Source organism: Centrocercus urophasianus, unplaced genomic scaffold, assembly GCF_019232065.1.
Source record: "Centrocercus urophasianus isolate 14NV4802_14NV808 unplaced genomic scaffold, USGS_Curo_1.0 seq_287, whole genome shotgun sequence".
Classification (NCBI taxonomy): domain Eukaryota; kingdom Metazoa; phylum Chordata; class Aves; order Galliformes; family Phasianidae; genus Centrocercus; species Centrocercus urophasianus.
This window is the reverse complement of record NW_024884852.1, coordinates 42,488-67,160: the sequence shown is the minus strand read 5'-3', so window position 1 is coordinate 67,160 and position 24,673 is coordinate 42,488. Positions and strand designations below refer to the sequence as shown.

The 24,673-nt window shown below is 55.0% G+C and overlaps 2 protein-coding genes across 3 annotated transcripts in view; one reads left to right on the top strand and one right to left on the bottom strand.

Annotated features, from left to right (window-relative positions):
• Positions 1-6,282: 6,282 nt before the first annotated feature.
• Positions 6,283-8,250, bottom strand: SOCS3 (suppressor of cytokine signaling 3). The gene is made up of 2 exons (XM_042827527.1): positions 8,204-8,250; positions 6,283-7,979 (listed from the first exon to the last, which is right to left on the bottom strand). The coding sequence occupies exon 2, from the start codon at positions 7,910-7,912 to the stop codon at positions 7,283-7,285; it is 630 nt and encodes a 209-aa protein (XP_042683461.1). The 5' UTR covers positions 7,913-7,979; positions 8,204-8,250; the 3' UTR covers positions 6,283-7,282.
• A 1,364-nt stretch (positions 8,251-9,614) lies between these two features.
• The window catches only part of PGS1 (phosphatidylglycerophosphate synthase 1), a 16,986-nt gene continuing 1,927 nt past the window's right edge, over positions 9,615-24,673 (top strand). Inside the window, exons 1-9 of one of the 2 annotated variants that reach the window (XM_042827521.1) lie at positions 9,615-9,748; positions 13,608-13,797; positions 14,693-14,770; positions 15,817-15,916; positions 16,522-16,711; positions 17,050-17,228; positions 17,598-18,131; positions 21,399-21,547; positions 24,054-24,196. In XM_042827521.1, coding sequence (XP_042683455.1) covers positions 9,615-9,748; positions 13,608-13,797; positions 14,693-14,770; positions 15,817-15,916; positions 16,522-16,711; positions 17,050-17,228; positions 17,598-18,131; positions 21,399-21,547; positions 24,054-24,173 — 1,674 coding nt within the window. In that variant the 3' untranslated portion in view covers positions 24,174-24,196. Of the gene's footprint in view, positions 9,749-11,664; positions 12,358-13,607; positions 13,798-14,692; positions 14,771-15,816; positions 15,917-16,521; positions 16,712-17,049; positions 17,229-17,597; positions 18,132-21,398; positions 21,548-24,053; positions 24,197-24,673 lie in introns of those variants that run through there. The other variant, XM_042827522.1, reaches the window with a different exon arrangement.

The window sequence follows — 24,673 nt, the reverse complement described above, 5'->3', positions numbered from 1 at the left end:
GTACTGGGTTCCCTTCTGTTCTCATCCACCTGCAGTCCAGCTGCATGTCCCGTTTGCCATAGCAAGGACTGCACCAGGTGCTTCGGTGGGACCGTGAGGGCACTCGGGACAGCCCCTTCCAGGAAGCGTGTGCAAGGGCAGCCAGACTGCAGAGTTCCCGACAGCAGCTCTGGTTTTAATAACAGCAAATCAATGGATGCCCGATTCCGGCCAGAGCAAACCCCTGCTGCCTCCTTTCCAGGGCCTCCCGGGCAGGTGGCTGCTGCAGGGGCAGGGACATGGGATGGGAGTGCAGACCCTGCACCTCTGCGTTTCCCGATGCCCGAAGGCCCCACGTTCCTCAACCCCCGGTGCTCACTGCTCCCCAGCTCTGCAGCTTCACTGTGTGTGGGGGTCCTGGCAGCCCCTGTGCCCACCCTGTGCCCATGCAGGTGCTCCCTGCGGGCTCTGCTCTGCCTTGGGCACTTCCAGCTGCTCCCAGCTGCTCGCCTGTCTCCAGCCCCGAGCTGTGATTCAGCCCTCCTTCCCCGCGGGGTTTGCACAAACCTTTCTGGTCTCTTTGTGCTTGTTTTGAGAACAGATTAGTCATGGTTCTTAACTGGCTTCCAGCAAACTGCACAACGGCACCATGGAAAAATGAGAACAGCAAAGTGATGACTCAGCAGGGCTCGTGCTCCTGTCCCCTGGGTGGCAACTGCCCCCCGCTCCTGCATGGCCCTGGGGACGGCAGGGGACCACCCAGCAGGCACAGCTGGGTGGGCAGTGCAGGAAGGGCAGCCTGGGGGGCATCCCTGAGCCCCCCTCTGAGCCCAGCGTATGTGGGCTCCCTGGCTCCCTGCTGGTGTCTCGCTGCCCTCCTTGGGACAGCTGAAGTACCTTGCTCTCCTGGAGCACGCTTCCCACTCCTGCAGGGCCATGGCCCCTCCTGGCCGGTACCTGTGCACCAGGGCTGGTTGATAGGAACTCCTGGGGTGGGCCCTTACCGTACCTCACACCTCTCTGTGCAGCCCTTTATTGCCCAGCCTTGGCCGGCTGCCTGGAGGCACGGCGTGCTGCCAAGTCTCCGTGCCAAGGTGGCTTATTGTGATACCATGGCACTGGACACCAACTGGTGTCGGCTGCCAAGGATGAACAATATAATTGCTGGAATTACAGTAAAGTGCTCACATTCCCACTCATTAACTGCTGAGATGGGGCCCCTGGGTCCTTCCAGGGAACATCTGCTCCAGCTGTGACCTCTATCAGCAGCACAGCCATCCTGGGGGAGGGAGGAGTCCCCAGTCCATCTGGTGCCAAACAGGGATGGGGGCTGTTGTCCCCAGGCCTGCTATGTGTAGAGCAGGGCCCCAGGCAACAGGACACACACCTCCTGGTTCTGTGCTGTGCCCAGCAGTAGGTTTAATGTTGTTCTGCTGAGACCATTATGGCAGCACTGCACAGCACTTCCACTGGAGGATGGAGAGCAGCCACTGGGCTCCTGCTTAGACTGTGGATAACAGCACACAGTGGTTGCTGCTCCCTGGCCAGCCTGGGTGTTGACATCCTACTGCTCCACAGCCTTCTCTGCAGCACTGGCACGGGGGCAGTGGTGGGGCAAATCTTCTGTGCCTGAGCCAGGAGCACCTCTCCAGCCCTTGTCCTTTGCTCCATTCTCCAGGCTGTTACCTGGCACGGATTCAAATTGGAGCTGCTTTCTGCCCATGTACTCAGGAGCTGTAGGACAGGAGCAGTGTGCCAGGCGTGAAGAACCCCAGGGCATTGTGTACCAGTGGGAGCAGGCAGGCAAGCAGGGCTGGGCAGGGAGCAGCAGTGCCAAGCTCACGGGTGCCAGGTCCACATGCAGTCACCCAGTCCCAGGCTGTGTGAGAATCACAGCTGCCGGCTCCTGTGACAGGGAGGAGGCCAGGGCTGATGTGAGGCCAAGGGATGCTCCAGGGCTGGGGTTTGGCACCTGCCCACGGCTGCTCTGCCAGGGTCATCCAAGGACGCCGCATTGCGCTCGGCAAACACACATCCAGGGCGGCCGGCTGCCCGCTGCCTGCAGTCCCACAGGGACCTCCCGTGCTGTGCCATCAGCACGCCTGTGCCCAGAGACACTACAGCCATCAGCAGGCACCGTGCTGGCTCTCTCTGCCACGCAGGTGCAGGAGCAGCACGGCCAGGGCTGAGGTCACTGCTGGGGAGTGGAGGAGGGAGCAGGACTGGCACAGAGAAGGCACAGAGAAGTGGGATGGGGTCTGCTTGCAAGCTGGGACCCTCAGCTCGCCCCAGGAGCAGCTTTCCCACGGCAGCACCCAGCTCTGGGCCCCCAGTATGGGTAGCAGTGGGGCTGGCAGGGACGTGTCCCACAGCACCTCTGGTGCTGGGCTGCTGCTCCTCATCCCTGGCCGTGGCCCCAGACTCGTCCTGCGGCTTCCATCACCACAGCAACGTGGCTTTGTTTGAAATGTTCCTCTGAAATGTCAGGACTTTCTTGGGCCTCCAGCTGCTGCGGCCGGGATGAAAACTTCCTCTGTCGCTCTGGAGATGCACGGGGGGGGCAGGGAGGAAGGGGGAGTTTCCACCCCCAGGGCAGTGGGAGCTCTGCCTGTGTAGCTGAGGTGCCCCATGCCCACCCTGTGCTCTGAGCCCTGTCATGATGCGGTGGTCCTGGTGTCATTTCTCTGTGTTTGTGACCCCCCTGGGAGCATGGCAGCGTCCCAGGGCAATGCAAACTGCAGCATGTGGGCATCAGGACCCCTCTGTACCTCTGCAGGACTGGGAGCCAGTGCTGCACACGGCTCCGGGCGCGCATCATTTACCAGCATAGGCTGCACCAATTCCTTGCGGCACAGAGACACCAACTCCTGCCTCCCAGAGCTTGGCATTGCCTTCAGGCATGGGGGCACTGCGTGCTGCCTGGGGATAGCTGGATGGGGAGCATGGCACGGCCCTGCAGCACCACGCAGCAGCGGGGTCCAGTGAGTGTGCTGGCGGGAGGCAGCCTGGGCAGCGCAGCCTTGCCAGCAGCAGTGCTGATGGAAGAAGTGAGGAATCTGCAGCTGCTGGCTCCCTCCACCAGTTTACTGCTGGTCTCGCTGGAGATACAGCAACAGAGAGTTGCTGTATCTCCAGCAACAGAGAGGGGTTTCCATGGTGACTTACACAGGCCTCTCTGTTAACTTCTGCAACCCAAAACATGGCCTGGCCCAGCGCAGGGTCCCGCTGCTGCTATGTGCTGCCTGCAGCCCGGAGCAGCTGGGGATGCTATGGGGCACAGAGTGCCCGTGGGCCTCAGGGACACCAAACTGCAGAGCTGCTCCTTGGCAGCACAGTGACCTACTGCTGCCCTGAGCCCACAGCCAGCCCCACAGCACTGCGCCGTGGCTGAGATCCAGCTTCCCGGCAGCACGTGCCAGGGAGCAGATGTTTCAGTCCCTGTTCCCAACTGTCCCCACGGCCCTGGCCCCACAGGAGGAATTGCCATGTAAGGAGCAGGTGGTGCCATTTACAGTAAGTCTCCGGGCTGCTGCACAGCCTTTTCCTGCATCCTACTGGGAAATGTGGCGGTGGATGTGGGAACGTCCTGGCGCTGCAGAGCGTGGAGCAGAGCAGGAGGAAATGCGTGAGGGGTGTGCCGTGAGATCAGGGTTCTCTGTATAGCCCTGGTGGGCAACAGTGCTGCTGCTCACTGCCACTGACCCCGAGTGGCTGTGGAGCTGCTCCTGCACCCTGCCCTGGTGCAAGGCGAGGAGACACTGGTGGTAATTACCTGTCAGCTCAGGATGCTCCATGCAATGCTGACCTCTCTCCATCCTCTGTCCCTCCATTCCTCCCAGCTGCTGTGGGCTGTAGGTCATGCCTGGCCCTAGGGTTGGCCTTTCTGATAGGCTGTCCAATGGACCAGCACTGGGATGGTGCCTGCAGTGCAGATTGGGGCCTCTGAGCCCACAGGCAGTCATCACGAGTAGAGGGGCTCCAAGCAGAGTCACAGCCACTGCTCCAGGAGAAGCACAGAGTTGCTGCTCAGCCCAGTGCAGGGCTGCAATGCCCTGTGAGCTTGCCTCACTCCCTGGGGGCAGCCCCCAGTGTGCCTGGCTGGACTCCAGTGCACTCTGGTTACCTATGACGGATCTCTGTACCCGGCAGAGCCCTCACGGCTGCCTGCTTGGCTGGGGGCTGTCTGGCAGCGACAATCACAGACTGCAGTTGTTTCCTGTTTTTGGGTCTGCAGATGCTGGTACGCACCATGGAGCAGGTTTCCTGCCACCCTCTGACCCTAGAGGGCTTGGGTTTACCATCCTGGTGGATGCTTCCTTCTGATGCCAGTAACCTGCTGGCGGCACGGTGGGAAGAGCCCGGCCCGGGGCAGGGTGTGGATGTGGGGTCACTGGTACAGCTGCTTGTCCCTAATTCCCTGGAGACATATGCGGTGCCCAGGGCCAATCCCCTTATCTCCATGCTGGGTTCACGATCAGGAACACCCATCCCCTGCAGAGTTCCCTGCATTATGCACCCAATGTGCAGCCCCTGCTCATGCTGGGAGGAAGAGCCCTGCTGGGGGCCGGTTCCCAGCTCCCGGGACAGGGGGCTGTGCACCATCTGGGCCGGATGGCTGCACACTGAGCAGAGCTCCGTGACAGGAGAACTCTTGAAAATGCAGCCTGGGGGCACAGAGCCCCCTCCCACAGCTGTGCACAGGACCACGCTCACTGCACAGCATTCTGTGCTCGCGCCCCTCCATTCCAGCTGTGTTGCTGTGCAGGGCTGTGCCGGGGCGTTATGTGAAGCTCAGTGCAGAGCTCAGCATGGCAGGGGGGCTGCCTGCCCACGACAAGCTTGAGCGGCCGCTTGCGTAAGTGGGGCCAAGTCCGCTCGGCTCCTTTGGGAAGGCGAGGGGTTTGTGAAACCTTCAGCAGGGATTTGCCCACTGGCCGCCGCATCACCGCCGCTGTGAGGTTGGGTGCATTCCAAGAACCCCGCGGCGCTCACAGGGCTTCCCGGACTCCCGGTTCAGCTGTGGGTTGCAGTGCTGTGCACGGCGCGGGGCCCTTGCTGGGAAGCGCAGAGCTGGGGCTGTTCTCATAGGGATGTGGTTTCGCTGCCCTGCCCCGGCAGAATGCTGGGAGCCTGGGGGTGCTCAGCCCTCTGGGGACAGCGGCTCCCATCTCCGCCTTGCCCATTCCCAGACCATGCAAGGCAGCTGCCCTTCACCCCTGAGAGCAGGGATGCCCGGTTCTGTCAGCACATGGAGTGAAAAATCTTCCGCATGCGATGCTCCTGGTCCCTCTCCGGAGGGGCTGCAGGCTTTGGCAGTGATGCTGTCCCACGCCTCTCCTCCACAGTCCTGGTGCTGCCAGGGGCTGAGGAGTGGCAGGGGAGCCCTGAGTGGGGATGTGCCTCAGCAGGGCCTGGCGGGCGGCCACCCGCGTGCATGGACATTCCTTTCATAGCTCCGGCGGGCGCCCGGGCAGGCTGCAAGGCGCTTCCTGGCAGCCCATGAGCTGTGGCCCTGCAGAGCAGCACCAAAATAGTCACTGGGACTGTGCCGTGCCTGTGAGCAAAGGGACGCACACTCACCACCCCTCTGCTCCAGGGCAATTCCTAAGGGAAACCTCGATGGCTGGGGGTTCCCCAGGCAGGAGCACCGAACGCAACACCCGGCGTGGAAATGCCCAACACCGTGCGTGTGGCCCTGGGGGTGCTGTGGAGAAGCTGCAGGGCACACGGGATGCTTGGGATGATTTCTACCTCTGGGCCTCTCACTGCATTGCTCTCGGAGCCCCGTGCCAACTGCACGCCTCCTCCCCTCCCAAAGCTCAGCGCAGTTCGGGATGCCCGTGGAGCGCAGCGCTGCTCCGGGGGGATGCTTTCATTCAGGACACTCCGTGCCATGGCAATAAGCCCAGCTCCTCTGTGCCCTGGGGACAGAACCGTGTCCTGTATTCCAAAGGACGCTTCACAGCCGCGCTTCGTGTGTCCGCAGCCGGTCCTGTCCCCCAGCGCAGCGCTGCAGTGGGCTCACACATACCTGAACGATGGAGCAGCGCTTACGCAGGCGGGCGGTGAGTCACTATGGCAGGAATCACCCAGCGCCGCGGCTCCAGGAAGCCGGCACTTACGCGGTGTAAACACAATCCCGGCATCGCACGAGGGCAGCGGCCGGCGAGGGAGGGGGGGGACGGACGGGGGACGTGCGTCACATGGGGGGCCACGGCCTCGAAGGGCGAATGGGAGGAAACAGACGAGATTGAGGGAGGGGGGGGGGGTTCATTAAAAAATAGTGCTCTTTATTATAAATTATGGAAACATTTCCTTTCTGAATATAAATATAAATATGTGCAAAGTTTCATCTGAGTTTTGTTTTGGTTGAATTTCAAGCATGGTTTTGCTCAGCCCTCAAGGCTGGAGGTGAAGATGGAATCTTTATAAAAGACAGTGATTCACATAGGCCTGTAAACATCCCTTTGGTTCAAAATTAAAAAAAAAAAAAAAAAAAAAAAAAAAAAAAAAAAAAAAGCCAAAAAAAACCAAACCACCCAACTGCTTCTCCAGGTGGGCGCAGATGAGCACTCACAAGGGGTGCACTCAGGGCATCCTCCTGCTGTGATCCCACAGGCACCAGTGCCCCACGGAGCAGTGAGCCATGCTCAGGAGTGACAGAACAGTGCTGATACCACGGCCATTCGGCCTCCACGCAGGTGTGAGCACACAGAATTCCATCATGGCATCACGACCAGCTGTTCCCCTCTGGCTTCACGGTGTGCTACCAGGACCGTTACTTTCCAGCATCACTGAACGATGTGCAGTAACCCAGACTGGGAGAATATTAAGGCTTAGTCTCCTGGAAAATGGCAACGAGGGCAAAAAGGCAGCAACCTCCAAGCCTGGGGCCCGGTGTGAAAGGAGCTTCCACAAGGAGGCAGCAAGAGGTAAAGTACAGTATGGGCAAAAACCACTTTCCCCTTAAAACCGAGGAACAGCGTCAGGCACCGGCTGGACTCCGGTGTGCGTCCTTCTCTTGGGCACAACTCCAGCACAGTCCTAGCGGGTGCATCCTGGGCTGCCCTGGGCCGGGCTGCACTACAGCACCCACAGTCCGACCGGAGCGGCCCCATTGCCCCGGAGCATCCCCCAGAACAAGGGGTGCAAGGCTCAGCCCCGGGTCCTCAGCAGCTCGTCCCCGGCACTCCTCTCCTTGCGTGGGGAGAGGCTGCTCGTGCCCCGCGTGTCCCTGCTGCCACGGGCGTTGTGCCTGTCCCCTGCTCTTGTGCTTGTAGCGTGATCTCCCTCCGCCAGCCCCTTAAAGGGGGGCATCGTACTGGTCCAGAAACTCCTTGATAGGAGCTGGCAGCTGAGTCATCTTTTCATAGGAGTCCAGGTGCCCGTTGACAGTCTTGCGGCAGAGGTGCTGCAGCGTGGAGACGCTGGAGGAGAGCGGGCGGCTGAGCACCAGAGGGATCTTCTCTCCACCCGAGTAAATGTAGTAGGTGCGCTTGGGATGCAGGGCCCCTCCGGGCTGCTCGGGCCCGGCGCAGGGGGTGGGCGGCATGTAGTGGTGCACCAGCTTCAGCACGCAGTCGAAGCGGGGCACGGGTTGGCTGCTGCGCGGGTCGCTCTGCAGAGAGAAGCTGCCGCCCTCGCACTGGATGCGCAGGTTCTTGGTGCCCGACTCCGTCTTGACGCTGAGAGTGAAGAAGTGCCGCTGGTCCGAGCTGTCCCTGATGAGGAAGGTGCCGGCCGGCTCGGCGCTCAGCAGCACGTTTGCCTCGCCGCCCGTCACCGTGCTCCAGTAGAAGCCGCTCTCCTGCAGCTTGCGCACGGTGTTCACCACCAGCTGGTACTCGCTCTTGGAGCTGAACGTCTTGAGGCGCAGGCTGGTGTCCAGGGGGCGGCTCATCCCGGCGGCGGGGAACTTGCTGTGGGTGACCATGGCGCACGGAGCCAGCTTTGCGCGCTCGGGGTGCTGCTGCCGGGAGCAGCGGCCGCTACACCATCACCTGCGGCAAAGACGGCGGTGAGACTCGGCAGCCCCGAACCGACCCCCCCCCCGGGGCACCCCCGGCCCGGCCTTCCCGCCTCCATCCCGGGATGCTTCCCCCCCCCCCCATCTCCACTCCCCAGGACACATTACCGACATCCCTCCAGGGAGCACTCTAAGTCCCTGTTTCTCCCCACCGCGGGGGGACCCTCCCCGCCTCCCCGTCCAGTCCCGTGCCGGTACCTGGGGCGCAGTGCCGGTCTCGGTGGCGGCCGGGGCGCGGGGCTCGTTGCGCGGCGGCGGACGGCGGCGGAGCTGCCGGGGCCGCCCGGGGAGGCCTCTTATAGCGGGCGGAGAGCCCGCCCTCGGGTTCTTCCTGGAACTGCGCGGCTTCTTGTAATGCTCCCCGGCGCCCTCCCCGCGCCCCGCCCGGCTCGGCTCGGCTCGGCTCAGCGCCAGGCACCGCCGGCCCATTCCGGGCAGCGCGGCCGCCCCCTCCCGCTCCCATTCATGCTCTTTTCCTTCTAAGAAGAGGTGAGTCCCCGGCCAGCCCGGGGACTGCGGCCCCCTGCTCGCTCTCCCCCCACCTCCGCCCCGGGGTGCACAGCAGAGGATCGGGGGTCCCGAACCCTCAGGACTGCTCCGCGAGACCCCCGGACAGAGACGCTGCGGGATCCCTGGGTCCCACCCCGGCAGCCTTCGCGGGGAGCAGCGAGACACCCGGCCCGGCCACCCCCATCCCACTGCCCGCAGTGCCCCGGGGGTGCGAGGGTCCGACAGCCGCATCCTCGCGGGCAGCGGATCGGATGTCTGCGAACGGTCGAGTTTATTTCAAGCACAACATTCCAGGCTGCTGCTGGCCTCGGGTGCACTTCCCAGCAGAGCTGCAGGGGAGAACAAACGCCCTCGGTTTGCTCGTTTGGGAACTGCTGGGGGTGAACCCCTCCCGGCGGAGGGCTCCGAGGGGCAGCCCCGCTCCCGGGGGGTTCGGTGCTCCCTTCCCGGGATGGGACGCTTCCTCCACGCTGGGGACGGGCAGCGCCCGAGAGCCGAGGGGACAAACTCGAGATCCCCCCGGCTGGGCTCGGGGACAACGCCGCTTTTTCCTTTAGATGCCGTCCACGTCGACCCGACAACAATCTGGGCTCTGTCCCTAGATTTGATTTTAAATGGTTCACTTCGCCCCGGAGGAGCTGCTGCCCGTGCCGCCCGTGCCAGCCGGGAATAAACATGCGGAGCGCTTCTGGGAAGCTCGGCTGCGGTGCAGCCGCTGCTCCGAATCGCGAACGCTCCCTGGAGCGCTGCCTGCGGCGGGCGGGGCGCGGGGGGGGGGGGGGGGGGGGGCCCGGCCCCGCCCGGCTCCATCTCCCCGCCCCTTCTCCCCGCTCCGAGGCCGCGGAGCCGCTCCCGCGCGGCCCCGTGGAGGGGACAGAAAGCGCGGTGCGCTCCGGCTGGGCCGCGAATCCCCGCACGAGGGCGGGGCGATCGCGGGGCCGTCGGCACTCCGGGCTGCCCGCTGCGTTCCGCGGCTTCGCCCGGGCGGCACGGCCGCGCTCACAGCACAGCGCTCCCGCGGAGCCCCGACGACCCGGAAGCGGAAGTGCGCGGCGGCGCGTCGCCATGGCAGCGGGCGGAAGCGGAAGGCGCGGCGCTGATGGCGGCTGCGGGGGGCGCGGCGCTGTGGCGGAGGTTGGCGGCCTGGCTGCCGCGGGGTCCTCCGGGTCTGGCCGCTCTGCTCGGCCGCCTCTCCGACCGCCTGTCCCGGGGCCGCGACCGCCGCGCCCGCAGGTAAGGAGCCTTCCCCCTCCTCGCTCCGTCCTGCCGGTGCTGCGGCACGAGCGCCGTGTGGGGGCGGGGAGCGGCTTTCCCCCGCAAGGCGCGCCCGGCGGTTCTGCCTTCCTGCCTTCCCTCGGCTCGGAGGATCGCGGTGCGCCGCGCGCAGCTGAGGCCGTGCCCGTGCTCCCTAAGGCACGCGGGGCTCTTTTCGCTCCGTCTTCTTGAGTTCTTCGTTTCAGATGCTCCCTGGAGTGGGGGGTTCCCTGCTCCCGTTAACGCAGGCAGCCCCGCAGCGCGGCCTGGGCCTGGGCACTGCACGGCACCCGGCTCGGAGCTGGACGAACGGGGCCCGGGTGTGCACAGTGTGTCTGCATGCCCCCGCAGCGTGCCCAGCATGGCCCCATCGCTGCCGTGCAGCAGGCGGTGTCGGGAATGGTGTGCTGTGAGCATCCCTCAGACGCTCCCCTTCTGCCTTTCCCATGCAGCAGAAAGGAGAAACCTCCTGGGCAGCGTCAGGGCTGGGGAGTGTAGTGGGTGTAGGGATCTGACGGCCCTTTGTGTGCTGGGTGCCCATGCTGTGCTGTGGGGAGTGGCTGCGGCCCTTTGTGTGGGCCCTCACACTGCCGTGTTCCTCTGGGCAGTGCTGTGCTTCTCTTGCCGTGGTCCTGGCAGTACCTTTGGTTGTGTTCTGCTGCTTCTGTGGGGCTGTGCAATTAGGAGTACAGCTCATGCTAAAACTAAACCATTAAAGCAGCAGAGGTGATTACAGTTCCTTGGAACCCCGTGCTGGGTTCAGAGGTGGTGAAACAACATGCTTTGATGCATCTTAAATAACAAAAAGGCTGTTTCTGTGGTCTTTGGGCATCACTTCTTGCTGCATTTGGTAAGAGAGCACTGGTAGGGCCTTGTATTGTGCTGCAGTGAGTGCAGCATCTCTCACAGCATGAGTGGGGCCTGCTCTTGAACAGCAGTGTCTGCCATGACAGCACATGTTTACGTCCTCACTGTCTTCTTGTGGACAGCAGCCGTGCTGTGGTTGTGCTTGCAGTCATCTCAGAGCTCTTTGTCCCCTGTGCTCTGCTGCTTGTCCTTGGTGTAAGCTAAGGGCATCTCTGCAGACTCCTCTTTTGGTTTCATCAGCATTTCTTGATGCAGATGCATTACTACACTGAGCCCTGGAAAGCCACAGCTGAATTCAAAGAGGAGCAGTTTGTGGATCCCCGCGTGGTGACGGATGTGTGGGTGAAAGCACAGTGCTTTACCCCGCAGTTTCACTTCACCTCTCCTTTCTGCAGATGAGGTTTTACATTGAAACAAGTCTTTCAGCTCTATCGTGAGTCTGTGTACCAAAACCACAACTTTTAAAAATAGAATACGCACAGAAAATCCCTCATTTATATTTAGGGCCAACTTCTTATGCAGAAGAGATTGGAGGCGAGTTCCCTTTAGATCTGTTTTCTCTTTCCGGTTAACTTGATGATGTGGAATACATGGGAAGGGTTCCCCCCCCCGTCACCAGTTTCTATTTCTCTGAAAACTCTTTTGTTGAAGTGTGGAATTTTGGTGATTTCTTCATAATGTTACGTGGTTTCTAATTGTTGCGTGTTGCACCTAAAAGGATTGTGCTGCACTGACGTGGTTGCTTGGACTTTTCTTCTGTGTCTGTGGGCAGAAGGTGCTGTTTGATAGTGGTTGCTGTGCTGTTGCTGCTGTTGGCCAGAGCAAAATCCTGATTTGCTTTGTGTATGTAAAAGTCTTAAGCTTGCAGCTTAAATATGCACTGAAATTTCTGCAGTGAATTAAAAGATCAAACAGCATAGGTGTGCTCCAAGCTGCAGAGACAGTGAAAAAAGTCAGTGTGTGGTTAATGGCTGTCAGTACTGTGTGGAAGGGATCTGGGGTCCCTCCTTCAGCAGCAGTGGGGGCTCCTGTGGAGCTGGGCTGGGTGTGAGGGTGTGGGTTAACCTGCAGTGCCAGAAAGTGACTGCTTGGAATTGTGCTTTGGGAAAGTGGATTCCTGGCCTCTGTGTGGTGGCTTCTGGAGGTATGGTTTGACTCACAGAGTAAGAAGGAAAATGGTTCTCTCCTTTATTAATTAGTTCTTACTGTGTAATGCCAAAAAAAAAACCCAACAAAAAATTGCTGCTGAGTGTCAGCGTGGCAGCCTGTGTGTGCCTCTCGGGACAGGAGTTGAGCAAGGTCCTGAGCAAGTTCTGTGAAGACGAACTTGAGAGTGCCTAAAAACCAGTATTTCTTGTATTTCTTTTCTGCTTTGAAAGGAACCCCTCCTCCCCCCTTCTCCTTCCCCATCTACAGTGGAACATTCCAGTTGTTTCCAGCAGCCATAAGTCAGTAGCACTCATGGATGTCAAGTCTGAGCATAGTCCCCATGATCTGCTGAAAGTCACCATCCCAGGAATTCTTGCACAAACTGACTCAGACTTGTGTTACAATGAGTAGTCAGTGACAAACTAGTGGATTTTCCAGGAAATGCAACTGAAAGCTGCCTGGCTTCTGTGTAAGGGTGTTCGGAAACCTTGTGAAGATCCAGCGTTTTATCGTGAAGCAAAGGAGTGAAATCATCTTCCTGGAATCTGCGGTCATTCGGGCTTTGGATTATGGTAAAAACCTAAAAGTTCCTCGTCACAAATTCTGGTAAAGGTCGTAATCGAGTTTCTTGTTGGTTTGTGGTGCTGGCAGAAGGCAGAGGGATGGGATGCAGGCTGGTGGCTGCCCCCCAACCCCCTGGGACTCGGCGTTCCTCCCGCATGGGGCGGCTGCCCCCGCTCTGTCCTGCTTGGCACTGGGCTCCTGAGAGCGGGTTTTGCAGAGCCGAGAGCTCCCTGCACGCTTTGGGGATGGAGTTCGGTCACTCGCTCCTCGATTCCTGGATCTCATGAGAGTCACTGCTGCTAATTGTGTTGAAATGTGGTTTTGTCATGTGGACAAACTCCCACCAGGAGTTATTGTATGACTGGATGGTTTTGCATGCGTGTTAAGCCTGCAGAGAGGAACAAACGCCGTTTACTTCTTGTCATCCCCTTAAGCATGACTCTCAGCAGTAAGTTGGTTTCTTTTCCAAATGACTTCAAAGCCCTGAAATTTGTTATTGCTTCTTAAAGAATGAGCTTCCTGCTGCTTCCCCTGTAGTTACTTTGGAGTTTGTGAGAGGAGCTTTGACCTTCTTTTAGTGCTTGTACAGAATGCGAGTGGAAGGAAACCATGAGTTCCTCAGCCGTGATCCTCAGCTCATATTGTGTCCCCCTCAAAACACACGTTGTCCTTGGGTGTGTTGTTCTGCTGCTGGGACTTCGTTGCTTTCAGGCACTTTGCATCTTTTAGATCTCTTTGCTTGTTTTGTGTGTTTCATTAAGGGACTTACAAATATTGTGACTTTTACAGTGTCTTTACTTGGAGCAGAAACGTGTGATCTTTAGCCTGGCTGAGAGCTAAGCTAGAAATGGCAGCAAGCATCCATTGTGGCAGAGCTGCAGCTTGTGTAGCTGGGATGGAGTTCAAAGTGATTGATGACAGGGAGAGCAGCACTGCCAGATGCCTGGTTTGTGGGTGCTGGAAGGTTCACATCTCAGCTCTTTAGCTTCTGACCTGTTTGCTCTCCTCCTTCAGTGTTCTGGTGAAGGAGTTGTTTCCCTCTGCCAGCTGGGACAGCAGCTGATGATGTTAACACCTGCCACCTTTTGCATATGGTTTTCTATTTCTAGGTTTGGTTTCTGTGAAATATGGAAAGGGAAAAGCCTTCTTCCCTTTGTGGATCCTTGGGATGTGTTGGCCCTGGTTGCAGCTCCTCCTTTGCTTGGAGGCTGTCTGTAGGAAGCAAAGGCACACAGAATTCCTCCATCTCTCTTCACAGATCATCATGGTTTCTCCTGGCCCCACTGCTCACCCCGCCGGTTCCTGTGATCACAGCCATGCCTTGCTCCCTTTGCCCAGAAGGAGCACACAGGTTCCAGTGGATCAGGAATCTGGTTCCAGAGTTTGGGATCTCCAGCTCTCACGTCAAAGTGCTTTCTTCTCCAGCTGAATTCTATGAACTCTTGAAGGTAAGCTGTGGGTTCCAAGTCTGAATGTTCTTTGGGAACAAGCAGCAGGGCTGAGGTGAGGATTTGTTCCGCACGGTTGCACCAGTCTTTTGACAGCATGTGTTTGAAGTGCGTTCAAGTGCTTCTGAAACATGATCTGGGCTGCAGCAAGCTGTTGGATTACAGGCCTTGTGTGGGCTGTGCAGGTAGGGTGAGCCAGCAGCTCCCAGCCCTTGGCTTCAGCGGTGAGCAGAGGAGGAGGGGGAAAGAAGGGAAGGAGAGCTCTGTTGACCGAGGTCTCCTCTCACCCCCGGGTGGAACGAGGGAGGAGGGCAAATGCTTGGCACAGAGCCTTCATGTAGGTGGCGTGGAAGGCTGTGATGCTGCTCGTGGCCAGCTAACGTGTCCCTGCTTAAGCAGCTGTCCATCTTGAGGAAAGCATTAACTTGTTTTGCTTCTGAGCAGCATGAGGACTGTGGCACCACTCAGTGATTTCTCACAGACTGGGAGCAACTCTGAATTTAGATCCAGTCAGGTTCTGACTAGTTCACAGGGTGGGATACAGAGGTTTAAAGCAGAATGAAAGCTGGGCTTGCTAGTGTGATACTGATACAGCCCAGAGCTTGCAGCTAGTGCAGTGTCACTGCCCTTGTGTTGAAGAGTTTTAGTAAGGGACAAGTTCCTCAGCTTTCCAGAGAACATTGGTGGGTTTTTCCTGCTTGAATTGTGGGTGCAGCAGTGGTGCTGATGTTGCTCTGGAAAGACCTGTGTGTTCTACATCCTTGCTGTCAGTGTGCTGTTACTTGGTTGTGCTTTTCCTCAGGTGAAACTGGAGTGTTTCTGTGGTTTGAACAGTTAGATCCCAGCCATCACAGCGACAGTGAGTGAATCTGAATTTATTTTCTACTACTCTCAGGTGCAGATAAAAACAGCCCAGCAGCGAGTGGTGATGGCTTCACTGTACCTGGGAACTGGACTCCTTGAACAGGAGCTGGTGAGTATGAAGGAGGGTTGAGAAATGGGGGTGAGTGCAGAAAGAAAACACTTCCCTCTGCAGAAAGCATCTTGTTCTGCAGGTGTGGGAGCTGTGTGCGAGGTGCAGTTGATGAACTTGTGATTCCCTTAGAGCTTTCATACAGATTTACTTGTGTACATTTTTTCCTCTCACTGAGAGCTTTCTCATGGTTCTTCACTGCGTTTATGTGTTTATGCTTGGGATGGAGGAGGGAGGTGTATGCAGCTCTGTTTTAAGCCTTCAACAGAGCCTTGGAACTAGTGAATTCATATGAATGAACCAGCCTGGGTGTTTCTGACTGCCAGGGGTTACTGGCATAGTGCTCCAAGGGCTTCTGCAGAACTGGGGGATCATGCTTGATTTTCCTTGTCTGTATGTAGCCCCTTGTTTTGTCCTGCAAATGCAGTATGCACATTCAGTAGTAGCTCTCTGCATTTAAGACAGAGGTCAGTTTTGCTTTGTGTTGTTTACCTTTCCTGTTTCCTGTCCTTCCAGAAACAAAAGCATTCTCTAAGTCCTTTAGGGAGAAGTCTGACCTTGGCCAAATTATGATGTTAGAATCAAATTTCACTGCAGGGTAAAGGTGGACAGAGTCCTGCACAGCAGTTTTTGCCTGGTTTTGTCTGGGCTTGTACACGAGGCTGGAATTTGTATGTGACAGACTTGTGGCCAGGGCATAAAACTGCCTCTGTGTAATTTGTGCATTCCTGCCAAGGCTTTTTGTTGGTAATGAAAGTCTGTGATTCGGGAATGATGCTGAAACTTTTTCTGCTGAAGTTAATTGCTCTTCAGAGGCTGGAAGAATGTGTGCCTGTAAAATTGATGCCCTTTCCTATGCTGCTTCAGGCTGATAGAGTAGGATGGCAGTCTGACAGATGTGATGCCCAAACTAGCAGTGTTTTGCATGACTAGGAAATACTCAGGGTGTGGAAACTTTCACAACCACTGACCTCCTGGTTTCTGAACACTTTCCTTACAAAGCTTGACTTGCTTTCTGTAATGAGTAGTACAATCTCTTTCTGCAGGTGAATTGCTTAGAAGAAACACTGGAGAAATCATTGCAAGCAAATGAATCACCAAACCTCAGAGTTTCCATTCTTCTTGACTACACCAGGGGATCTCGGGGTAGATATTCTGATACCTTCCTTTCTTCAAAAGCTTATTTTAGTCAGGCTGGACATGCTGTCATTTTTCAGAGAGGCTGTCTTGGCTGATGGGACCTACAGGCTTAAATCACATCAATTTCAAAACCTGTCCTGTTGTTTACCAGTAATTGTGTATTCCCAGAAAATTTTCAACTCTTATTCAGGAAGTAGTTGATAGGAGCCAGAAGATCACGGGGTCAGATGCTGTGCTCTGTGCAGCTTGGGCTTTCTTGCTTGTCTGGTTCACTCAGTACATTCGTCCTCATCCTTTGTGCTCTTTCATATTTTCCTGTTGAGGAGGAGCAGGGCAGTGGAAGCAGCACAGTGATGTTTTGCAGCCTGTGGTGGTGCTGAGTGTGAAATGGTGCCCGTTCCAAGCCCACTCTCCTACAGATGTACGACTAGATATCGACATTACTGCTGACCTAAATGCAAACTAAAGGGATTAAAAAGGCAAAAAATGCTTGTAGCTGCCTGGTGCTGGCGCTGTGCCCTGCCAGCAGCCTGCAGTGAGGAGCCGTTGTGCCGTCGTCACGCGTTCCTCCCCCGTGCTGAAGCAGTGTGTGAAAGCTCTGTGTCTCCCAGGCAGGAAGAATTCTCGCACAATGCTGATCCCACTGCTGCAGAGATTCCCTGAACAAGTGCGTGTCTCCCTTTTCCACACCCCCAACCTGCGTGGGCTTCTCAAGCTCCTGATTCCAGAGCGTTTTAATGAGACCATTGGGCTGCAGCACATCAAGGTGTATCTCTTTGATGATAATGTCATCCTGAGCGGGTGAGTCCTTTCCTCTTCAAGCCTTTCTATGGTTGATTTAGCTGAGCTTTTGATGCCACCACCAGAGTTGTCTGGACTTCTTTATTTGCTCCTGGTCTCTCTATAATGATCATAATGATGCTTTTCTAATATGGAAAAGCAACCGTTGGTCTTTCACACGATCTTCTCATAGGGAAGAGTCTTTCTCAAAAGGGAAAGACACATCCTCGAGATCCAGAAGGAGATTGCACATTTGTGCTTTGGTCTCATTATATGCAGGCTGAGATTTGTAACCTAGGCTGGGGTGTTCAAGTTTGTGTGCCTGTACTCTGTTCTGGAACTCTTCTTTTCTCTCCTAGTGCAAACCTGAGTGATTTGTACTTCACCAATCGTCAGGACCGCTATGTTCTCCTGCAGGACTCTCCTGAGATTGCAGACTTCTTCACGGAGTTGGTGGATGCAATTGGAGATGTGTCTCTGCAGCTACAGCAAGATGATACAGTCCAGATGATGGAGGGGATGGTACACCCCTACCAAGGTAGGAGGGTTTCTCCTTTCCTGGTTGGATGATGTGATCCAGAGGAAAGGAGCGATTTGTAACTTGGTATCAAGGTCTGTAATTTTAGATGTGTGCACCTATACTGAAAGCTTTGTGAATGTAGTGCAGTTTTGGTTATTAGTATCTTGTAGTTGAGTCTGTTCTGGGAATCAGGTGAGCGCTGAGTAAGGAAGAATACTGAGAACAGTGGGTTTTTTGAGCAGCTGCTCGCCAAGTTTCTACCCCTCTTAGAGTTGAATGTTTTTGTGTTAACTCCTTGTTCTGATATTGGTGTTTGGCTACTCAGTAGGTGATGCAAAGCTCTGTACCTTTAGGTGTCAGACATGATCTCTCCTGGTTTTCCTACAGGAGATAAGGTGAGGTACTGTGAGATAGCAAATCGAAGAGTGATGGAGGTGATCGACTCCGCCAGGACACGACAAGAACTCCTTCATGCAAAGACTTTCCACAGCAGCCAGCAAGGCAGCTCCACGTTACCCCAGCATGACTCTGAAGCATCTGAGGGTCTGAAACCAGAACCTGACACGTGGATCTATCCCTTAATACAAATGAAACCTTTTGGGATTCAAATAGATGAGATGGTCACAGAGACGCTGCTGACAGAGGCTGAACGAGATGCCAGGATATACCTCACCACGGGCTACTTCAACCTGACACAAGCTTACATGGACCTTATTCTGGGCACCAGGGCAGAATATCGGATTCTTCTGGCCTCACCAGAGGTGAATGGTTTTTTTGGTGCCAAAGGGGTGGCAGGTGCCATCCCTTCTGCCTACGTTTACATAGAAAACCAGTTTTACAATGAGGTCTGCTGCCTTCACCAGCAGGAGAGGATCCAGCTGCAGGAGTACTCCAGGGCTGGATGGACTTTCCATGCCAAAGGTAAGATGTCTGTTTCTCAGGAGGACTTGTTCAGAAAGCACGTGTGCTTTGCATTATATTTTGATTGTGCAGCTGGTGAGGGGATGGTTGGGTGCTGAGTCTCCATTCAACCTCCAAAAGCACCCAGCCAAGATTTGAACATCCTGCTTGCCTAAGCCTGGAAGATTTGAATCACCCAGGAGATAACCATGCAGAGTCGTATCTTGCCTCTGGATTTCCAATTTAAATGTAGTCCTAGGGATTATACAAGAATCTTCCTGATGTTGACACACACACTCAGTGTGAGTGAAAGAAGGCATCTAGATGGTTATTGATACACACATATATGATTGGGGTAGTAATTGTGATTCCTGTATCCCTCTTGATGGTTTGGGCAAGGAGAAATGATGGCTCTGTCATGGGCCCAGAGCTGTGGGCCTGTTGAGGTCCTGGATTCTGGGTCTTCCTGGAAGCAGGGCTTTGTGGGGTAACCCACGCTTCAGAGAATTTGTACCAGCTCCCCTTTATGGCACATGGTGAAGTGCAGGGCACTGATTAGGTGCACCCTTGTGCCTTCTGGGAGCTGGAGGGGAAGTTGCTGAGAAATGGATATTGCTTAACAAATGTAAATGATAAAAAAAAAATAAAAATGAAGTACTGACATCATAGCTTTCTGCACAAGGCCCCAGGTTCTTTCTTGACAGCACACTCAGGCCAATCACAAGCCCACCTTGACCAAAGTGTGAATATTTTTGCCCTGACTGGTTGTTGCTCGTTGTCTCTCTCAGTTTTCCTTCCAGAAAATCCAGATGCTGATTCTACTCCTACATTATACACAGTAGAATGAAGTCATGCAAATAGTTGAGGACACTTGGCTGCTTACAGCGGGAGGTGTACAGTGTGCAGCTCACTGTGAGTAGCACTCAGCCACACTGAGGCAGTTCTGCTGTGCGTGGCAGCACCTTCTGCTGCTGCTGTCACTGTCTCACTTCCTGCAGTGGCTCACCGGTCCCCCAGGGCAGCGTGGTTCCTGTAAGCAGTGCCCCATCTGCCACTGCTAACAGCCAGCTTCCCCAGGCTGTGCAGAGGGGCACTGTCACTGTTTGCTGCGTGTGGCTGGTGAGAAGGGTGGAAGGATGCACCCTGAGCCAGCACAGGCCTGCTGCAGGGCCCTGACCAGTAGTTCAGCTCTGTTTGTTTGTTTGAGATTAGCTGTTAACGACTGTGGGAATGCCTCTATCTAACCGGCTTCCTGCGGGGCTGTTGGGAAGTAGGTTCAGAGGTGGCAGGGAGAGAAAGCTGCTGAGTAGGCCTTCTCTTGTCTAAAGAAAATACACACGTGTTGCTGAGTTGCCTATATATAGAAGCTGCGAGCCTTCCTGACGCGTGCTGTGCCCTGGTGGCAGTGACATCAGCCTCTGCAGCTGCAAAGCCCTGCCTCGGTGCCTTGTGGTGCCTGCCTGGCTGGAAACATTGTGTGTGCTGCCTTCCAGGAAGCACCTGCTTGAGGGCTCTGTGCTTTGTAGGTTGCTCCTCTTGCCGGGCACTGCTGGCTCCCAGTGGGGTTTCCCTTGTTGGCCTTTGCTGTGCATGGCAGCTCTCCCAGTATCCAGAGGGCTCCTGCCCATGCTCTGTGTGCTGCAGCAGGAGGCTGTGGGCTGCCTGGGGCTCTGGGAGCAGTGCGAGGGGCTCAGCAGAGCTGTCTGCTCTTTGGGAGTCTTGCAGTGTGAGAGAGGGCAGGGCAGAAGGGGAAAAAGGAGGAAACCTTGGGGCAAGTGAAAGGTAACCGCCTGGAAGCCTGGCTCCTGGAGTGGGGCACGGCTCTTGGCAGTGCCTGTTACGTGCTAAGATGAGCCTGCCTGCAGGCGTGTGGACCAGCAGGTTTCTGGGTGGAGTGCTGTGAGTGACGCAGGGCTATCTTTTGGGATTAGGGTCCCTTCCATGTTAGTGTCAGGTGACAGAGTGCCAGGCAGGTGGCTGTTTGCTCTGAGATAAGCCTGTATTGCTGCTATTGAGTAGTGGCCGGGAAACTGCTCTTCCTCTTTCTGGAAAGGTGAGTCACTGTTTGAGCAGATCCTGCCAGGTGGCCATAAAGCTAGAGACACAGTAAAGGGCTGCTATGGGGCTGCTTAGAAAGAGCAAGGCAGTGGCTGCTGCCTGGCATGGCTCTGTGTGCAGAGATCCTCCCAGCTGGGGCATCGTGCAGCTGCCACGATTGCTGGCACAGCCTGCAGGAGGTACGCTGCTGCTTGAGTACCTCCTGGGCTCCTCACCTTCCACTGCACCCCTCTGCACCACCGTGGGGCAGCCACAGCACGGGCAGTGCCAGCTCAGGGCCTGGAGGTGCAGCTGAAAGCAGCAGTGAAGCTGCTGATCGTGTGATGTTGGGGGCGGGGAGGAGGTTACAGGAACCAGCGGTGAATCGGCAGCTTCTTACTCAAGGCATTCTTGGAACTGCTCTGGGGCTGAGTTAGGAAACCTGCTTCTATTTTAAGGCCTAGGTGGTTTTTATGGTGCGATTTCTTTGTTGCTGTCTCCGTGTGACTGGCAGTGGGGGTCAGCCATCCCTCAGGAGCTGCTGGGGCTGCGCCCCCTGGGGAGGGCAGAGCTGCGTGGTGGGCGGCCTTGTGAGCCTTGGTCCTGGCAAGAGCTGGATTCATCTTCTGGGGAAGATCACTCCTCAGGAAGCGAGTGGGCGTAGTAATTAGCACTTCTCTCAGCAGTGCTGCTTTCATGTGAGCTCACCTGTCAGAGCAGGAAGACTCCTCTTCGTGCCGCTGTCTTGTGAGGTCCCAGGAAGGCAGTTGTTCACTGTGCTCTGCTTCTGGAACGGGCTGCTGCAATGCTCATGTGCCTGTGTGGCACTCCACCCCTTGATGGAGGTTTTCTTCTTTTTGCTGCAGGGTACTGACACGCTGTTTGCCTTATGTCAGTGCATCTGAGGTGCTGTGTTGCAAAATGACCTCTAACTTAATGACAATTACTCGTTCTGAATTTTGGGGGCTCTCTGTGCAGTGCATTTACATTCTTAAGGGCACGACCCGGCAGCCCCTGTGAAAAACATGCACATTTGGACAGTGCAGGCTGTGCAGCTGTACCCCAAGGATCACACAACCATCCAACTTCAGGGGAGCGTGTTTTGAGGGCTTGCTTTGTGTCACGATCACTTACACTGCTGTCAATCTAAAGTGTTTAATTCATTTCTTCCAAGTGAAGCAATTGTTTGAGGCTACCCCAGTCATTTCCTTTGTCTGCCACACTTCCTTTCTTCTCCTGTTTTTCCTGCAGGCCTCTGGCTGTACCTGGCAGGGAGCAGTCTTCCCTGCCTAACCTTGATTGGGTCTCCTAATTTTGGATATCGATCCGTTCATCGTGACTTGGAAGCTCAGGTTGCAATAGTGACAGAAAATAAAGCTTTGCAGCAGCAACTCCACCAGGTAAGCAGCTGGGGAGATAACGTGGATGCTGTGCTTGTTGGTCACTTAGGGAATGCTGATGACGCAGCTGCAATACAAGCCTGCAGCCACGATAATTCAAAACCTTCTTGAGCATAGGAAGTCTCAAGGAGCTGTCAGTTAAGTGACTATTGATGAGATGCCTGCTACGAGTGCCTGTTTCTGGGAAATGGAGCCCATAATGGGAAAGAACATGTGTCCCCAGTGAACTCGAGCATCGCAGTGCTCAGGCGCTGCATGCTGAGAGACACAGAGGGGATCTGCTGGCTCTGTGTGCTGCTCATGCAGCACGTTGTCAGGCCTTATCCCCCAATATTTGGGCATTGCCAAGGTAGCAGCATGCTGAGCTGATGAGGTCAGGCCCTCGGGACCTCCCGTCTCACACTTCTGTGGGACTTTGCTTCTCAGGCGTTTGGGAAATCCTTTGCAGGGCTGTGAGTGCCAAGCAGTTAGCCCTTGGGTGGCTGCCCGTGGTTGTGGAGGTGAATGAGGGCAGCAGATCTTAGTGCAATTTCTACAGTGAGAGCATTTCTGGGCTGGTTGGATTGCATTGCCCACGAAATTACATGCAGCAGCTCTTAGTGTTGACACAAGCATTTTTCAGTGGCTTAATGTTCAGTGTCCTGGCTTTTTCTTTTCTCATTAGGCAGCTTGGACTCTTCAGCATTCTTGCTGCTTCTCCAGTCCCTGTCAGTCTTGACTCTGAATCTTCTATGGGAGCTGACATTGTCCCCAGCAGTTTCTCTTGTAGTGCTCTGATGCGAGGAGCGTTGGTTTGGTGCCTCTGTGTGCGACTCAAGGATCTGAAAAATGCCTTGTATTAAGCTGAGTCTTGGCACAAGAAGGCACAGATCAATGGGAATTGCCCTATTGCATCAGGGCTCTTCCACAGAATGAGTCAGAGTGTATCTAATCAAAAACAATTCTATTACTGGAAGAGTTACTTGAATATTTCAATTCACATCTTGCCTCTACTTGTTTCTAATGGAAGGAGGGAATCAATGAAAACATGACAGAGGAAATTTCTCAAACAGCACGGCAGTGATCTGATTTAAAGGCTCTAAATGATTCCTGTTTGCTGGAAGCTGATTCTGAGATTGGCTGTTTACTGTTCTGTGATCTTTGTTCAGAGGACTCGACTTCATGCCGAGGTGACGCAGGCTCTAATGGAGTGCTCCCTCTTTCTGTGCAAATTACAACTCCATTCAGCACTCCAGCTGAAATGCCATTTTCAGTTACATGAGCAAACAGAATGCCCAGTGCCTTTCTCAGGGAATCGGATGCGTTCTGGGCTTTTCTGTCTGACATTTCTTTCTTTCACCCTTTAAAGTTTCCTCCTCCTTAGTAATAACCTTTCAATAACAACTGAGCTTTTAATATTGCAGCTGATGTGCAACAGCCACCTCTTAACTGTAATCTGTAATATTGCACTTGTGCATATGTAACATGTGCAGTGCCACGAAGCCCCTTTGGTTGTACAGCATTCAGTTGCAAACATCAGCAGCATTTTTCAAGCAGGGGGTTGAGAAGAAGGGGGGGCTGGGAGTCTCACTGAATGAGCTGAGCATTCTCCGAATTTCAGTGCAGATAACTGCTCTCACTTCAGTGATCAGCTTACCTCACTGTGTCAGATGACCGTGACACAGAGGCTTCTTAGCAGCACTGATGGTAGCATTCTGGGTTTCTAAAATTAGGCTGACTTGGCTCACACACACTTCTGTCTGTTCCTGCTTCGTGTTTCTGTGCTCCTTTCCGATGCCTGGTTCCTGCTGTCTGCATTGTACTCTGTGTTCTTTCTGTTGTTTGTGACAACTAAACTAGTCAAGAGATCAAGTACAGACTTACAGGAGATGATCTGCAAATCTACAAACCTAACTGGTTTTGGTAGGAAAACCACTTCTACGTTGGATCAGAAATCTGCTTACACGTGTGACACGGGCACATATTATCATCATGATGGCTCATTTCCTCCTTCAGCAGTGCTGTGTACACAATGAAGAAGCCTAAGTGTTTCTGGTAATATAGTTGAAGTCGTGACTGCATATTCATTTGAAAACACAGTGCCTGAGCTGTGTCTAGAAAGGAGTGCGTAAGCCAGTCTCTTGAGATTATGATAAGGTTTCCTTTTCTGGCAATTGCAGCAAGGGATTTAGGATTTTTCTGAAACTACAGCTGTAAGAGGGCTGAGCTTCAAGGCACACAGAGGCAAAGCCTTCTGCCTTTGCTGTTTGTAGAGTTAAATTGCTAATTGTTGAGGATCACTTTGTTAGTGCAGTTACTTCCAGAAGGAGAGCTGTGGCAGGACAGCCCCTGTGCTGCCTCCTCGGTGGCTTCATGGCTCTGTGAGCTGTGCTGCATGGAATGAGGCTCTTATGCTCAGGCTTGTGAGAATCCTGGCGGGATCGTGGCCAGTTTCCTGCCTTGTCTTACAGGCTGTTCTATCTAATTAAACGCTTCTAATTTCCTGGGATGATTTTTCTCTGTACAGGAGCAGGAGCAGCTTTACCTCTGCTCAGGTGTTGTGTCGTCGTCAACGTTTGAGCAGCCAAGTCGGCACGTGAAGCTGTGGGTGAAACTGGTAACGCCTCTGATCAAGAATTTCTTTTGAAAGAAGCAGAGTTGCAGCTTTGGGTGAGTTTTCTGCTGTTCTTTTGGAGAATTGTTTTATAACAGATTGATTATTTTGTAACAAAGAGGCAGGCATTGGCTTCTGTGTGATGGCCAGAGCAGCTCTCATCTACTTAACTGGCAACGCTGCTGATGGAAATTATTTTCTGTGAAAGAGTAGAGCAAATTCTGTGATCCAGAAATAAAAGGAATCCACTGTCAGAGGTTCAGTGGTTCAGAGCTGACTTTCATCTGGAAGCTGGGAGGTGGAGGGTGTGAAGGTTTGTCTCTGTGGCAGAAAGGTGAGTGTTCCACAGTACGTGGGACTGCCTGGGTCCCATTGGTCCCAGGCAGAGGTGCTGGGATTTGTGGGTTGTGCAGGTTGACCTGTGGGCAAACTGTGCCAAATCTGCCTTTTTTTCTATCTGATGTAAACAAATATTTCCATGCAGGAATACGTGCTGTGTATGGCTTGATAAACTTCTGCTTGCAGTTAGCACT

Bases quoted from the DNA above. Each gene is read 5' to 3' on its own strand.
- SOCS3 (XM_042827527.1), bottom strand. From the start codon at position 7,912: ATGGTCACCCACAGCAAGTTCCCCGCCGCCGGGATGAGCCGCCCCCTG.